The 16,322-nt window shown below is 37.4% G+C and overlaps 1 protein-coding gene across 2 annotated transcripts in view; it reads left to right on the forward strand.

Annotated features, from left to right (window-relative positions):
* The window catches only part of LOC128891098 (uncharacterized), a 226,616-nt gene extending 222,143 nt beyond the window's left edge, over positions 1–4,473 (forward strand). For both annotated transcript variants that reach the window (XM_054150302.1, XM_054150301.1), the window contains 2 exons: positions 633–864; positions 1,779–4,473. In XM_054150302.1, the coding sequence (XP_054006277.1) occupies positions 633–864; positions 1,779–2,004 (458 nt within the window). In that variant the 3' untranslated portion in view covers positions 2,005–4,473. The remainder of the gene's footprint in view (positions 1–632; positions 865–1,778) is intronic.
* Positions 4,474–16,322: the final 11,849 nt, after the last annotated feature.

Genomic DNA, 16,322 nt, shown 5'->3' on the forward strand with positions numbered 1-16,322 from the left:
GTAGATGTAGGTAGATGTAGTAGAGACAGAGTTTGAAAGCCACGCCAATTCAATTTTTTTTTCTTTTTTTTTGCGTAGATATAATCGAAGGAATGCATAGTTGAGAAGTAGGGTGCATCCGATTGCTCGAAACGTGAGTTATCAAGATCTGCTGCAGTGATAGACAAGATTCTTATCTAGATTAAACTTCCGATTAACAAAATATTAACTACCTTCAATTTAGACTATGTGAATGAACTTAAGAACTTAATCGTTCAATAACTACACTCTACAGAACAGAATGATAAATGATTTTAAATCGTAGAGTTATTAAATTCTAAGTGGTATATCACATCGAACAAACAAAAAGTTATCTCTTCAACTATAAAATTAAATAAATCTCACGATTATTTATTTAGTATTCTAATCAAATTTTGCCCATCTCTGGTCTGCAGTCGAAAAAATCGAGCACTGTGTTTGGCATTGCATTTATCCCGTGGCAAAAGTTTTCAGTAGTTTTGCATGCGACTTGACGCTCTCGTGAACTCCAGAATGTCCGAGTTTCAACTTAGCTCGTAGTGTATATTAACTAATAAGAAAATAATGAAGGTAGCAAAGGTGGTAAATTTCACTTGTTACTCTCGTTGATACAGAGAATCAAGAAAAGTTCTACCTGTACATCATAGTGTCGGTGTCAGTTGGTATTTTAATCTTCTTGGGCTTGGTGATCGGACGTCTTCTAGTCAGCCGTCATCGGGCCAAAAGGGATGCGAAGTTTCATGCAAATAACGAACCACTTCCGCATGGATTCAACGATGACATTTCAGACATCGACGCTGATATCGATCTCACCTCACCGGTGCCAGTTCCCATGCAAGACACGAGGTTTGTGTTTTATTTAATAATTTATTAATATCTGAGTATCCCATTAGCAGTTTCTTAATACCGTTACCATTTTAAAGTACTACTGGATGCATTCTGGAACATTTAACTGGTTGTCTCAATTCCATTTGGTTCTGAGATCTTCTATGCTTGTCCAGAGAAATCAAATTCCAAAATTCTAATTGGTAGTGAATTACTGATCAGAACTTCAAAGTATTTCTTTTTACAAATAGACGCAAATAAAATTGTTACACGGCTGACCGTATTCATAGTTATTTAATAAATGTCTGAAGATATTATTTTTAATGTTCTTCACATAACTAAATCAAATTACAATCTTTACGCGCGCGCTTTCCCACGTATAAGGCAATGGCCATCTAGCGATGGAACAGGCGGAACTAATTTTCGGAGTATGGTCAGCGCCTCTATCGGGAAAACGCTCAAGTTTGTCCTCAATAGTTTCTTTGTTTCACCGCTAGATGGCGTTTATGGATGGTAATTACCGACATGATGGTAATGTACCGATAGTGTCGGTAAAAACAGTGTAAATGGCGCCATCTAGTAGTGAAAAAAAGAGTTATTCGAGGACAAACTTGAGCGTTTTCCCGATAGAGGCGCTGACCAAACACAGAAATTAGTTCGGCCTGTTCACCGCTAGATGGCAATCGATCAATATACATATGAAAAAACGACGAAATTATTTGACGAAATATCGATATATATATATTAGTATGTGATCTGAAAGTTACACAGGCATCTGTAGGATTAAATATCGAAGACTGATATATGACTGAATTACAAGACTTATAGTATGTAAACAAAAAATAAACATCATCCAACGCAAAGGCAAATTGTCCCTTTTTGGCCCAGCCCAGCCCAAACATTCATTTTCCACTAACTAAAATTCTTTTTTCCAGGATTCCAGAGACCCAGCTGGCCGAGAGACTCCACGGCGACCGTTATTACGCGGACACAAGGATACCTTTGTCGCCCACCTCGATGCACCCACCACCCATCCTCCACACCCCAGCCACGGGGGTGAGGGTGGATCTGGGCAACCACATGGTCGGCACAGATAGTTTACACACGATTTTACGTCAGGAGAATCCACGGAGTCTCAACACTAAAAGTTACTACGGCTGACAGGAGGAAAGGGTTGTCCCGCGCGAGGGACGACCCCCGTCCTTGAGCCCGGTACCGGAAGTGAGTACGCGGAAGTACTGCTTTTAATCGTGGCGACCGATTTTCTATAGCGCGCCCAACGAACGAAGCCGCTGTGAACTGCGTTCGAGCCGCGATCTTCAACTTCGATCATTCGTTTGCTCCCATCGGGACTCGAGCGAGGTTGTCCTCGGGCCTGGTACCGGAAACGAGCACCCTGTGACGCTTCTCACGCGATTTCTTCGTCCCCAGCGCGAGGAGCCACGCTCGAGGAGAGACTTTCGTTTACAATTCGCGAGGAATCCTGAAGAATCGTGTCAGAAGAGTCCTGAAATTTGAGAGAGAACTTTGTGGCGGTAGTGATAACGGATGTGACGCGAGGTATGTAGCTCGACAAGTGTAAGGTTGGGTCTGGTTAGCAGTGTTGGGCGAGGGGTAGTTGATGATTGTTGATGAAAAATCTCTATTCGTAATTATTAATGAAGTCCTGGGTAGCTTTGGGGGATTAAGAATTTGTCGATTGTGTATGACGAATGTACCTTGTGATTGCTGATCGATCTGACAATTGCGAGTGAGTACTGAGAGAATGAATGCTCAACTCTGCTGAGTAGGTGACTGGTGAGTCGAAAAGTGATTAGAAGTAGGGATGAGACTGTTGCCTAACGAACCTGGTAGCCTGTCTAGTGTCGCCTGGTAGTGTTCGAAGCGAGTAAAACTGATGAAAGTTGGCAGAAAGGGTTATCGAGGAATGTTATTTGACTTGTTGAGCTATAGATTAACGCAAGCCAAGACCGTGGGCGGATGTACATTAATGTTGGACTTGGTGAGTCAGAAACGCGAAAGCGTTTCTCGCGTAGAAAAATTGTCTTGCGAATGCCCGGAAGTGGATATTGGGAATTCTTATTGTTGTTGAAGAAGCTGTTGTTATTCAGAAATATTGTTTTCAATCGAGAGACGCGACTGTATAACGCTGGACTCTGGGTTAAAAGATATAAGCACGTTGATTGTAAATGGAGAAGAAAATATTTTATGCGAAGAGGGTCTGCCTCGTGACCATTACTGGCAAGCGACCACCCGAAACGTCGTTCAGACTGTAAGGACGATTACGATTGTACACTAGAGCTTAATATCCGAATGATCGAGCCAAATGCTGAAGAGTTGTCGAAATGGTCGAAGAATGAGTAATAGACGATCGAAGGCGTTTGTTCTTTTGTTTAACTTAAATCTAAATTCATGTGTTTATGTAAAAGCCACGTCGAAGATTAATTGTAAAATAAATTTAAGCGAAAATTGTCCCAGTGGAAAGGGGATTGTTTATCGCTGTCACCGTGAAAAAAGAAAGTCTGTAATTAATGTAATTAATGAATTCACACGGATGCTTGTTCGTGAAAAAGTATTTATATAGCCTACAAATATTTTCATTATACTTAATACGCGCAATGACTTCCATTTTATTAATTCAGGCTGCAAAACCTTTTCTTTTTTTAAATTTGTAAAAATATTTAATTTACGAAGCATCGTTGCGATCACAAGCGTAGAGATTGAAACGTAACAGCATAGTGGGACGAACAAAAATAATAACACTGCCTGTTCAACGGTAATAACAATAACAATAAATGTCTGCCAAGGTATATCGACATCCTACGCGAATACAATAATTTAAATCACTGAAAAGTCACGCACACGATTGCGGTGGAGAACGTTTATTAATTTGCCTCTTCGAGAAATACATATCCGCACAAAACGATGTACAGCAATAAATTGAAAATTATATCGTGCTTCCTTTACGATTACGAATCATGATTTGTTGTCGAATAATCATGAAGACTGTTCGCCAAAATGATGCTGCTTAATCTACGAGAAAACGGACCTTGGCAGTGTTGGGCACGATCATTACAATTTCTGAATAGTTTATCATAATTAATGATCAACGATTAATGAATACTTGAGACATAGCAATTAATTATACACGATTAATGATTAATACGGTTAGCCCTGAAAGGTTACAAATTACTGGTTTACAATTGCAGATTGTAAAGGTAGTTTTTAATCTAACAATTGGAAATAATAATGGTGAAAGTAATCACAGAGTAATTTGGTTGATTACAAAGTAAATATTATGGTCAGAAAGTAATCGTTGCCCAACTCTGCTGTGGGTACTTTGTTACGTACAAGGTATTCTGTTGGTTATGCATTCTTACCGTGTAGGCGGCGTTATCGACGTTATTACGTGGATAGTTGCGTTCTTCGTGATAACAGAGGACGCCGGTAACTTAGCCGCCTCGATGATAATTTTGTTTACATCACGAATTTTTGGGAACATTTTTTCTCATCGAAAGAACAGCATCGTGGACGATGGGAAAATATGAGTGACTCGAAAAGGAAACTGAAATAAAACTTATTGTAGAATTAATGAAATCGCCATTTCTTAAAGTTTAAGAAAATAATCATAAGCATTATTAAGCGTCACGAGTTAAAATTAATTTTTGAAAATATTTATTTTTAACTGTACACTACTTACAACGAGTATTTTCTTGTTCGATTAACCTTCCTTTGTCAAATATGCCTTGAAAAGGATTAAATATTGGCAAAGACAATAAGACCAGCAGATTGTCTTTACTTTTTTATTTTCACAATATATCAAGTCACCCATATTTTTCTCATCGTACAACGCCAGTGGTCAGCAGCACAGCTCAGATTACTTTCGATCGGAACTCATTGTCAGTTGACAGAAACAAAAAAATGACAGCGATCCGATGATCGAAGCTGCACACGACACACACGAACGAAAACGACACGATCGAAACGAATCGACGATCGATCGATCTCCCTAGATTAATTACAATCCCTACCAACTAGCTTCGTATGAAGGAAATGTACCAAAAACAGAAAAAAGGAAAACGCGAAAAAAAAGAGAAATCAAGAAACGTGCGCGATCGACGGAACTATTGATTTCGAATAAATTCAAGATCCGTGGTAGCCGCGATCGGATCTATTAGCACTTAAGGAAACAGGAAATCGGTCGATCTCAACGAAGTTACAGCGGTTTTGCATCACATGTACACGCAAACAAACCAGAAAACGTACAGCGAAACGACTTTTATAGAGAAACGATCTGTATGTATATCACGCTGTAAATAAGAACAATGTAATTTACCGTAACTGTTAAGGGAACGAAGAAAAAGAGACAGAGTGATTGAGAGTGTGCATCTGTATCGAGAGTGTAACGTCATCGAAAAACGGTCCGTAGTCGAGAATTACTCTCTGTGCCATCGAATCGATTTCACGAGCGTCTTCTGTAATCGATCGTGATCGAAAATGGACGACGATCCTATTTAGGATCTAAATATGCGTCAAGTCAAATGTTAACGAAGCCATTCAGACGTTTTAGATTATCAGAAGCAATTATCAATTTGGCTTCGCAAACTCCGTTTGTTTAAGAATTGTTCTGGAGAAGATTGTTTTTCCTCGATATGCTGACATATTCGTAGCAAAAGTAAACAAATTGTTCGACTTCGTAGAATTTGAAATTCTCATTTATAAATGAAGGTTTAAATATTCTGTAACTAAAATTTGCAAATTGAAACTGTAAGTAAATATCTGCTTGTCACTATAATATTTATTCGACGATTATTGAATTTCACTACTACAACATTCGCACCGACTGTTCAGGGATGAGCAGGATTATTATTCTGCAAAATAAATACAACCTACAGTGATTTATTCCATTCAACAATTAATTTTTTATCTGCAAAAATGTTGTGAATTATCTAACAACATCAAGCAACGAAACTTTATTACTAATAGTTCTTTATCATCTAGTACGTCGAAGACATACATAAATTTGCAATATATGTATTTGTAACTATCTTATGAAAAATTCGTAAACCAAATTTTACCACTTTTATTAATTCATCATAAAATATTTTCTTTCACAATTCAAACTCTAATTTCCATTCCAATAAACATAATTTATCTTTTACTCGTTATTTCTATCCAGAAAAGAATTCTGCCCAGCCCTGCTCAAAGGCAATCATTATAGCTTCGTGCAGCGCCATTGGGCGTGCTCGGTTCGTCGATCACGATCGTTAGCCGTTAACAGTAATGTCCAGTCTGATTGTTCGTGGGTTAAATTTAAGGTAGAAAGTACCTGGGATCGATTCCACGTACGTTCCGATAATAGCTCTAATTCCGAGACTCACTTACGTTTAATATTTTTTACGTTACTGTGTTGCGCGACGGGACAACAACACTCTTTCATAAGAATTTCACCGATGTCCCGACGATCATGTGTAAGAACGAAAAGCTCTCCATTTTGTATGGTTAATCGGCCAACGGTGTCGTGAATTTATTCGTTACTTCGTAGCGTAGCCTACTTTTAATTGAATTCATGCGATTGCGAGGTGAATGAATTTCATTTACGCTGCGTGGACATACTTCAGTGCCATCAGTTCTCGCGCATGATCTATACTTTCTTCACTTTTTGTATTAATACGTAGATCGTAATAGATGATAATATTAATGCTGCCGATTTGTACATTACTTCTTATGTAAGCTGTAATTTTGCACCTACTCACCCTGGACACTATCGCAAATAACGAGGAAGCATTATATTTAGTGCTTAATGGTTTGTTTGTTTATTTAATATTCCAGTAATTGAGTGACTCATTGAAAGAGCGCGGTATACCATTGAAACACGATCAAACGTTTGTTTGCTCAGGAACGTGATGATTGTTCTGTTCTCACAGAAATTAATTAGGAATGAAAGTAACGAAGAACGCCAAATGAGCACTGCCAAATGTTAACTTATATTAACAGTCAACTAACGAAGCGAGGAAAAAGTTGTTTTATTTGAAGAATTACGCGACTAAATTAAATTAGTGTAACCACACTAGCTATGCTTATGATTGCACCTCATAAAATGGATAACAGAAGCATGTGACGTTGGTTCTTGTTAAACCATTCAATCTTTTCCTATTCAATTCTTAATTTTATTTAAAGGACCGTAAATCGACAGGGTTGCCTGATTTACTTTTTGTAAATTCTGATTATTATTCACATGAAGTATTAAAATGAAGCTTCACGATTCATCATTCATATAAAATTTATTACCACGGAACGTAGAACAAATGAGGAAACATTACCAACTTTTTCAAATCTCAACACTATCTTTAGAACAGAATACTTAAAGAGTCGAGTCTTCCAGAAACTGCAAACAAAATCTAACGATTGATTCTCAAGTTCAAGGAAACCCAGTGTCCCATTAAAATTAAACGTGAAATTGGATTAATTCATGTTGCACGCGCCTAATTAATAACGTTCGATCCGAAATAACCAGACTGTCTCCTCAAGGGCGAGAAATGGCAAACCTCGAGGGTGCGCTGTCAGTGAGCCAGTCAATTAATTCGACGTCTTCGAGAAGCGTGAAGGAGAGTCGCGACATTCTGTTGATTAAATCCCGCGGTGGAATAATCCGACGTGGCCGTGTTTTTAATTGGTCCGGCTTAATTAAGGCACTCGTGCGGAATTGTAGCGAGTCCCGCTGGCCTCCTGGAAAATTCTAATTGCCGGAAGAACGCTAGTTCTCCAGTTCTTTCTTCCTTACTCTTGTACTTTTTTGCGCCACCCCGTGCCCTTCCTTTCGTCACCACAAAACCTAACCCTTTTTTTATTTTAATTTCACTAGCTACATGAACACTTTCTTTTATTCTCACTTTTCTCGCGAAGGTCAAAGCGGTTAGTTTCATTACTCGTTTAATCGATATTGTAATGATTTCTAAATTGAGCCCTCATTACTATGCCTTTAGGAAATAGAAAATTAAGATTCGGTACTGTTGCAACAGTTTTCAGAAAATTTTGTAACATGAATATACATGCGTATGAAAATACATACGCAATATAGCGTATATTTTACCTATTTTACTGCAAGTGAAGTAAAAAGAAAAGAAAATCTATTTGAAATAAAGAATTCAATTTGCTTGATCAAAAATGAATTAACCATAAGACCTCTATTTTTAATTTTTCGTTTTCTTCAACTATTCATTTTGGTCCCGTTTCGTCATAATTGATATATACATATTTAGATATATTTCATTTACAATAACCACTTTTTGGGACTCAACTTCCTCGGTATTTTGCGATTCCAGCAAATCGCCAGAGTTTCTCCAAGTGAGTGTTTCATTTGGTCATTTTTACGACCTTTTTGTAAACTAAATTGAACCACGTGTGGGGTACGTACACTTGATTCATAATAATTTGCAGTGGGTCCGATACGTCTCACCGGTGCAGGCTCAACAAAGTGAAAATGACGTAAATGTATTCAATGAAATATTATGATATATCGATGTTTCGAGAGTGAATGGGTTAATATCGTTTGTAGATTACGTACCGCACCAGATATTCAGTGAGCATTTTGTTTTTATAAATAAATCTTAAGTATTAACATGTGTACGATACGTTAGTGGTGTATATTGGCATCGATGTTTCGATATTCGTACGTCACTGCGAGTGTCCAAGTTGTTGGACGAATTTCTAATTTAACACTAATATCGGAGACCTTGATCGTGTATTTTTATTTATTATCAAAGGTCTTATAATTTAACACAGTTTAAATACTTCTACGTTTCGTTAAAAAATTATTTAACTTTAAAAATTAACTTTGCCAAAGAGATTAATTTTTATTTTTCGTTCTGGTAACACCACGAGTATATTATTTAAATTATTGTAAATTATCAGAACGTTTCGACACGACACGACACGAGACAGTTTGTATCATCTACGTGCAATTACGACTGTCTTTTTTAAGGTTTCAACGTTGCAAGAGTGATTATTTATTCGCACGCAGCACTATACACTACTAAGAAAGCGTATAAACAGTACCAAAGAGAAATTATTACACGTCGATCGATAAACAAGTAATTTAAGGGGTTCAGAAGTGAAGTTACAATTTTATATGTATTAGTTTCGTTAACTCTCAACTTACTTCCGTTTGTAAATCATTCGTAAAATCGTATATACTCGAAGGATACTACCGATTTATGTTATGAAATATTTATATTACAGTTTCTACGAATTTACATTAATTATTTATCGAATAACAATGTGCTACAAGGATGTAATTTTCATATAATATACGATAATTTTAAGATACGAAGCTTGCTGTCTTCCATGTTTTAGTAATTATTGAACACCTTAAAAATTTAATTCCTATGCTACGTTCCAGATTTACGACTTATGTTAACATTTATTTGAACACTTCACGTTATCTTATATTTTTATATTATATTTATTTGTATAGACGTTATTATATCACCGTTTTGTATTTCAATACATTTGTATTGATCATACGTGAAGATTGCAAAATTTTAATTATCACCTGGAGGGATTGACTTATTGAAGAATAACGAATAAAATTTCATTTAATACAATCGTTATACGTTATTCTTGAATAAAACTCGAGAACATATTCGTTATTTACAATATGAAATCAACAGGTGAATATCTGTCCCTTAGTGCGTGGTCACCATTAAAATGACCATGCTTGCAAACTCTGTAAAAGAGAACGTCGTAAGAAACTCACTTTGCCAAAATTTAATATTTTCTCGCCTGTTGGCTTTGTTTTCAAGCTCCTAGATTACTTTATTAGCAAATAACCCGATTCGAAACGAGGTGGCTTGATATTATTCATCGAAAAGCATTTCCGAGGACGGTACGGTCGCGCGACGTCGTCGTCGCCAACCCTGCGGCTGAAATGCAAATTCGCATTAAACGGATCCTTCGGGGCGGTTAAGGGAACACGCGTGTCGCAGTGTCCTCTGTAATGCACGAACGGTGACGTGATTTACCGTGACGCGGGGAAACGAGATTCCGTGACGGAAACGCGCGACTGAAGGGTTCACGACCTCGTTGAAATTCGAGGGATTTCGAGTGGCTTCAGGATCTAGATCCTCCGAAGATTATAACGCCACCGAAATTGAAATAGACTTTTGCTGAGAGAATAATGCTGTTGGATCAACGTTTTTATTAGGTTGCATCAGAGAATATTACGAGAATATTACTTTGTTATGAAATAAAGAGAACTGTACCAAAATAATGCACTTTTCTTAGATTCGCGGAAGCTTGGAACGTATAATGTTTCCCATTTCCTGGTCGTTGAAACTTTCCTCGCGGATAGTTTCTCTCCTTTACAATTCGTTCCCCCATTGTTTCTCGGCTTTTGATCGCCGCGCGCCGCGCGCCGTGCAGTCGATCGAGGCGTTCGAACGCTTTCTCGATAATAAATACAGTTTCCTTTCCCCCACCACCTCGGGACAAAATGTTCTAAAGTTTCCTCGAATCGCGTCAGATTCCCACACGACCCTTTCCACAAATACTAAAACCTTTCAGATTTCTGTTAAACTTTTACCTCCACTCTTCCATGATCTGCGTTAATCAATACGTATGGCGTGTGATTTATGGAAAAACAAAAGGAAGGTTACTAATCCATTGTGTAATCGAATATGTTGGAAACGTGGAATAATGTCTTGAGAGAACAAACAGATTGTTATTGTGTAGCATACTATATATTTATGAATTGTAAATTACTAAAAAAAATTTATTGAAATCAGCTTTATAAATTCGAGGTGAACAAATTCACAAAAACGTTCAAAAATGAACAATAATGCCTATTTATTATTTACGTCTCTCTTTTATTTGCAATAGGAAGTAGTTCATTCCAAAGGGCAAGTGGTCCACGCATTTCTGCTATTCAAATGATTCTCCCCGCGGGGCACTCGATCTCCATTAAACAGTCGCATAAATTGTGATTTAATCAGTGGCGAATTAGAGCTTAGAAGTCAGCAATGAAGAGTTTCGCGCAGGATGCGGAAACGTGTTGCGCGTGGAGTCCTATTGCCCCCGTGGGTATACTTCCGTCAGATAACGTATGGCGGTCAAAGCTTGCAATTGGTTCGTTGCTTCAGCCGCTAATTACTCGCAAATTACTTGATAATTAGGGTAATCGCGTCCGCGACTCGCATTCGTCAGCCTCGGCAACCGATTGAACATTTCTCTGTGGAAAAGTAAAGTATTACTGGTACTATTGAATGTACCAGTCATTATTTATTAGCGCTACCGAGCTGTTTATTTATTTACTAATTAAGTTAATTTAAAATTGTCAAGTAAATAGAGCAAAAACAATTAAAATTAAAATACTAATAAAGTTTTTCAACATTTTACTTTCATTTTCAGGTTCAAATGAATTTATTTATATCACATCCCAACTCTTGGGGTATTTTATTCTCAAATTCGAGGCATATCCAAGTTAAGTTATTTCAACTGAGTCCGAATTATCTTCTAAATGCTGAAATTAATTAATCCAATCAACTGCATCGCAAGTAATCGAATATTCTATGTTCCAACGCTTGCATAAAGCATGAAAGTGTAAATATAATTAATTTTCAACGGTCACAGATTGCAGTAAACATGTTCAAACGATCCGTGTCATCGTTTCAGCACCATCGAAACCGTAAATAACTAATGGCTCATCGGGCGATATCTATGGAAATTATATAGCTTAGCTATAAATGAAATAGAGACCGCGTTTAACTATTGACCAATAGTTCGCGTCCGTTTGCACGAGTGTGAGAAATGAATTATTTATTGGCGCAATTTGAAATGTAAAACAAGATATTGTATCTGTTTGATCGTACAATTGCCAGAAATATAATAACTAACGAGCCAACAGCTGCACCGATTAACCATTGTAAGTGCAACAAACTGGAATTTCAAGTTGCGTTAACAATTTAATCGTTATCGTCGTATTGTCTAATTTCAAGCAACAATTTATATGTATGAATACTACCATAAACTCCTGTTATTGTTACATACGAATCTCAACATTTCATTTTTAACCGTAGATTACCAATAAAAAAGAAATGCTTCATATACTTTATTTCATTTCAAAATACGTTCAAAGATATAAATATAAATAGATATTCGAATATTCTGAATAAAAATCATCCTTCAACGTGTTTCCTTGCGGATGATACATCATCCTCACAATCGAGCAAAGGACATCCATCATCCAAACCACGCTTAAGATTATCATTTCTGCTTCCATTCGTGATTTCCGTCAATTGTCTCTCGAAGTCTTACACTTTTATTCGAAAACGTTCGATAGTCGAACCTCGTCTGATCACAATGTCTGCGCTACCGATTAATTCACTGGCCATATAACAAGCTGTCCTAGTGACGTGGATTTCCATTGCCAGTGTTCTCGTGAAATTGAACCGGTGAGCGGAAACTGCTCGCCACTCGAGCCGTACATTTTAACAAGGCATTACTGTTCGTCGTATATACGCAGCTATCACCTGCTCCCTTTATTATTTTTCAATCGATATTTCCACCAGACGGTCTTTCCAATAAGGAAATCGGCTATTTTTTCCAGTCGCCAATGCGTCCATGCTGCGATGACAAATTGAACGAGTGATTTGCATTGTTGATATGTCGGTGTTCCAACAAGCAGAGATGAATCTACGATATTATCAAGTTATGCTTCGTATTTTATATTCACTTGCAGTCTAAAGCCACGTATGAAATCCATTTCTGAGCCAGAACGATCGGAGGGGTGGGTAATAATTAATTTCGCGATTGTTCCGGTGTTCCTCAATTTCCTGCCTCAAAGTTGCCTCGCTATTTTCACCCTTACTTGGCGTCCCCGCTGAGCTGTCACGTGCCATTGCCGTCAACAGTTGGACCTCTGTTAATCAGGAACGTCGCGCTCCACTGTAATTTGCGGTCCTCTGACCTTGTCGAGATGTCCCATTCATCCCATAAATTGGCAGCTATGCAAAATGGACACCGAAAATCATTGTCGCGCCCGTTACCCTTGCATTTCTGTTTTTATATTCATCCCGTGAAACGCTATCGTTTATTTTAATCGCCATTTTAACGAAGCAACCGCGTTTTATTTCTGATGACGTGGAGGAATACTTGTTGATTTTTATAGCTTACCAGGTACAATGGTACTGAAGCAACACTGAGTAAAATGTTGTTTGAAGTAGGATATTGTAAGTAGTCTATCTCGTTTTAAATCGATAATTTAAATATTAAAATAAAATAGTTCCTTTGCTGCAGGGGGATTTTAAAATATCATTTAAATGTTGTATTGTATTTCAGGTAATTTGAAAGTAGTGGATCTTCATTTTGCAATGCATTCAACAACAAGATAAATCCATAAGTTCACCGGGAAAAATTCTTTGAATACCGTTCTTCGTTACGATTTGATTTAATTTACCTTGTTCTGGAACGTTCCACGACGAATAGAATGCAGCGCTCGAAATGCCAATAGACTTTGTTTATAGTCGCGGCAATTACGGTGAATTTGCAATTGAGCCTGCGTACACGGCGAAAACCGCTGAGAACTTTACACGTTAATTGCGCTAATTGCAACAATCATTGACGCAAATTGCACGTCTTTACGCTTGTCGGAGCAAAGCCAAGACATCGTTTCATTTATCGCATCGCGTTATACATTTGCACGTTCGTTCACGGCTGCACGCCGCTAGAATAAAACATTTATAACGACGACGTCTTTTTCAGAGGGCTCCGCAAAGACAGGAAACTAGGTCGGACAGGTGAGCGCCATGGTATGCAAATCAATTTCAGGACTTCGTCCTTTGTTGACCTTATTTCGCGCTTCGAGGCTCCATAGAAAAGAATTCTATGAAAGGCCGTCTAAGTAATTCTTCTCATCCTACCCGATGCTGTATTAACCTTTTCAGGTTGTTAACTGAAGGGGTGAATTAGAGCTGGAATTAATTGGTCGTAAATGTTAAGGGTGTTTCGAATAACGAGCTTCCAATCTGTAATTCCTTATCACTGTTATGGATGTTTCAAATTATTAACATTCTTCACGTTCGAATTATATAAATATAAAGTTTGTTAAGTATCAGAAAATAACGGTAACCTAACAACGAACTTATTTTATGTTTCAGAGCTGTGAACCGTTTCAGATTGTTAACTAGGATAGAATTAGAACTGGGGTTAATTGGTCGTAAATATTAAAGCTTCCGAATAATGAGGCTCCCCTGAATTTGTAATTCACAATTACCAGTCCGGAAGTTTGGCGTTGTTAGAATTTTAGCTACGTCAAACTATAACCTGGTGGAGGCAAAGGCTTTTTCGAAAGGAGCTTTAGAAACTTGAGAAACTTTAACGAAAGTATTCTATATTAATCTAGCTAAATGATCATTGATGATTTTTCTCTTATAACAAAGTAAATTTGAGTAAAATTTCTCCAAAGTAATGAAATATGAACAATACTTTAGCCATTATTGATTTAAGCGAATTTCGTTATTCACAACTGACCTCTTGGGATTAATTTTCGACGCAAGATAGTAAGCTTTGAAAGCTCGAACGAGTATGAAAAGGCCCAGTAATCTATCTTTCTCTTCATTTATAAGTACATATGTATTTTTGTATGTATATATATATATATATATCATCTCTTTCTGAAAGCGAGAAAGAAATGTACTCAAGGATTACCTTTAAGCAGGGCACGATCTTCGTCCTCTATTCGAAAGAACTTTCATTCATCGTATTTCATCGAGGGTACATCGGTTCGTTCTAGGACTAATGTTTAATTCCCAATCACTAAGTAAGACTGAAAGTTATTTTGCAAAAAGACATTTTAATTTTCTGCTTAGAAGTTGTCAATAATGTCCCTGTAAAAAATAAAATAGTATTTAAAATAAATGAAATCCTTGTAGTAATGGAATGAACTTCAAAATTGTAAGAAAATTATATCAGTGTTGTGGATTATAAATATTTCTATACTTACAAAAATCAATTTACGATGTTTAAGCAACGTTTTATCGCAGCAATTTTAAATTTACGTTTACGCATAAGGAATGTACACACAATTCTGGCACTAAAAATGTTTATAGCGCTACATAAACGTCGTAGTATGTAGTTACAGCAGTTTTACTTTCTACTTGCGAGCTAGTTTACGGATTTTTTTTGATACGGGTGTATTTTTAATTAAAAATTTATTTCTCTTCTCATAAAAATGGAACGGAAAGGATTGCTGGATAAATATCGCAAATAATCGTCTTGTTGATAAAATGATCACGAACGCAGTGTTACAGCTTTTATCGTATAAATGCAACATGCCCAGAACAACATCTATAATATTCTGTAAACAAACTATACAATATTTTTTGTTCTTCCTTCTATAAAATGAACCTTTCGTAATAAAATTCCACACTTCTCACTGATCATTGACGCAGTGAACGAGACATCGTTCAAAAGTGTCATCAAGGCCATTTACAAACTTCCAAATGAAAAAGCCATGCAAATATCCGTAAGGATGTCCACTTGTCTGACCGGTTCAGCAATAGAATCTTCAATTAAGAGGGTTTCCAGCGCGACACTGGAGAATGAGGATGAGTGGAAAGGAGATAAGGAGGGAAGGAGTAGCCAAGAATCGTATTTGCATGGAGTTGCATCAGAATGCAGGGGAGGTGTGAGTAAACCACTGTTACTCGCACCCCAAGGAGCTAGTTGTAGAAGGAGGTTGATTTCATAAGGGTACACGAGGCTGCACTTACATACACGTATAGACACTCGTGCTGGAAATCACATTCGTACTTCCTGTATCCTCTAAACTATCTCCACGGTATGCAAGTTTTGTTAATAATAATATTAAAGATAATTTAAGGGCGCAATTGAGGCTTTGGAGTGGTTCTTTTATGAAAAAACAAAGTCTACATATGGTACTTTCCTCGCAACTGTTTTGCATGTTATATTTAATTTCTTGGTATCAACATCTAGTTTAACGATCAAATATAAACCGCAATAAATCTGTTATTTAGAAATACGTTCTTGCGTCTGCGAGCAGTGACTTTCGACTGATTAAGTTACCTTCAGTTTGAAATGTTTGCTTATTACGAAATCTACCATTAACGGGTTCCCAGGTAGCGACATAATGACGAATAGAGGTGAACCAGTAAGTCCCTTTGAATTTCCTGACTCCCGTCTTCCGTCAATCTCTCCCTCATTCTTCCCGTATACATACGTGCGTACATAAACGAGACGACTGGCATACACGAAGTTATGTGTGGGTGTATGTGTACACACTGGGTCGATATACCGATCTGAACTCTGGTTCCGCAACTATTCTGTCAACCTCCATCCCCATTCATCGTCCAACATCTCTAACCCGAGCTCGCATGAACGTTCACGTGTGCAAAACTGTTCGCATTATGCCACGTGCCGTCTACCTAAAGCGATTTTTGTGCAAATATTAGGGTCGTTTGAGG

Source organism: Hylaeus anthracinus, unplaced genomic scaffold (genome assembly GCF_026225885.1).
Source record: "Hylaeus anthracinus isolate JK02 unplaced genomic scaffold, UHH_iyHylAnth1.0_haploid 12001, whole genome shotgun sequence".
NCBI lineage: Eukaryota > Metazoa > Arthropoda > Insecta > Hymenoptera > Colletidae > Hylaeus > Hylaeus anthracinus.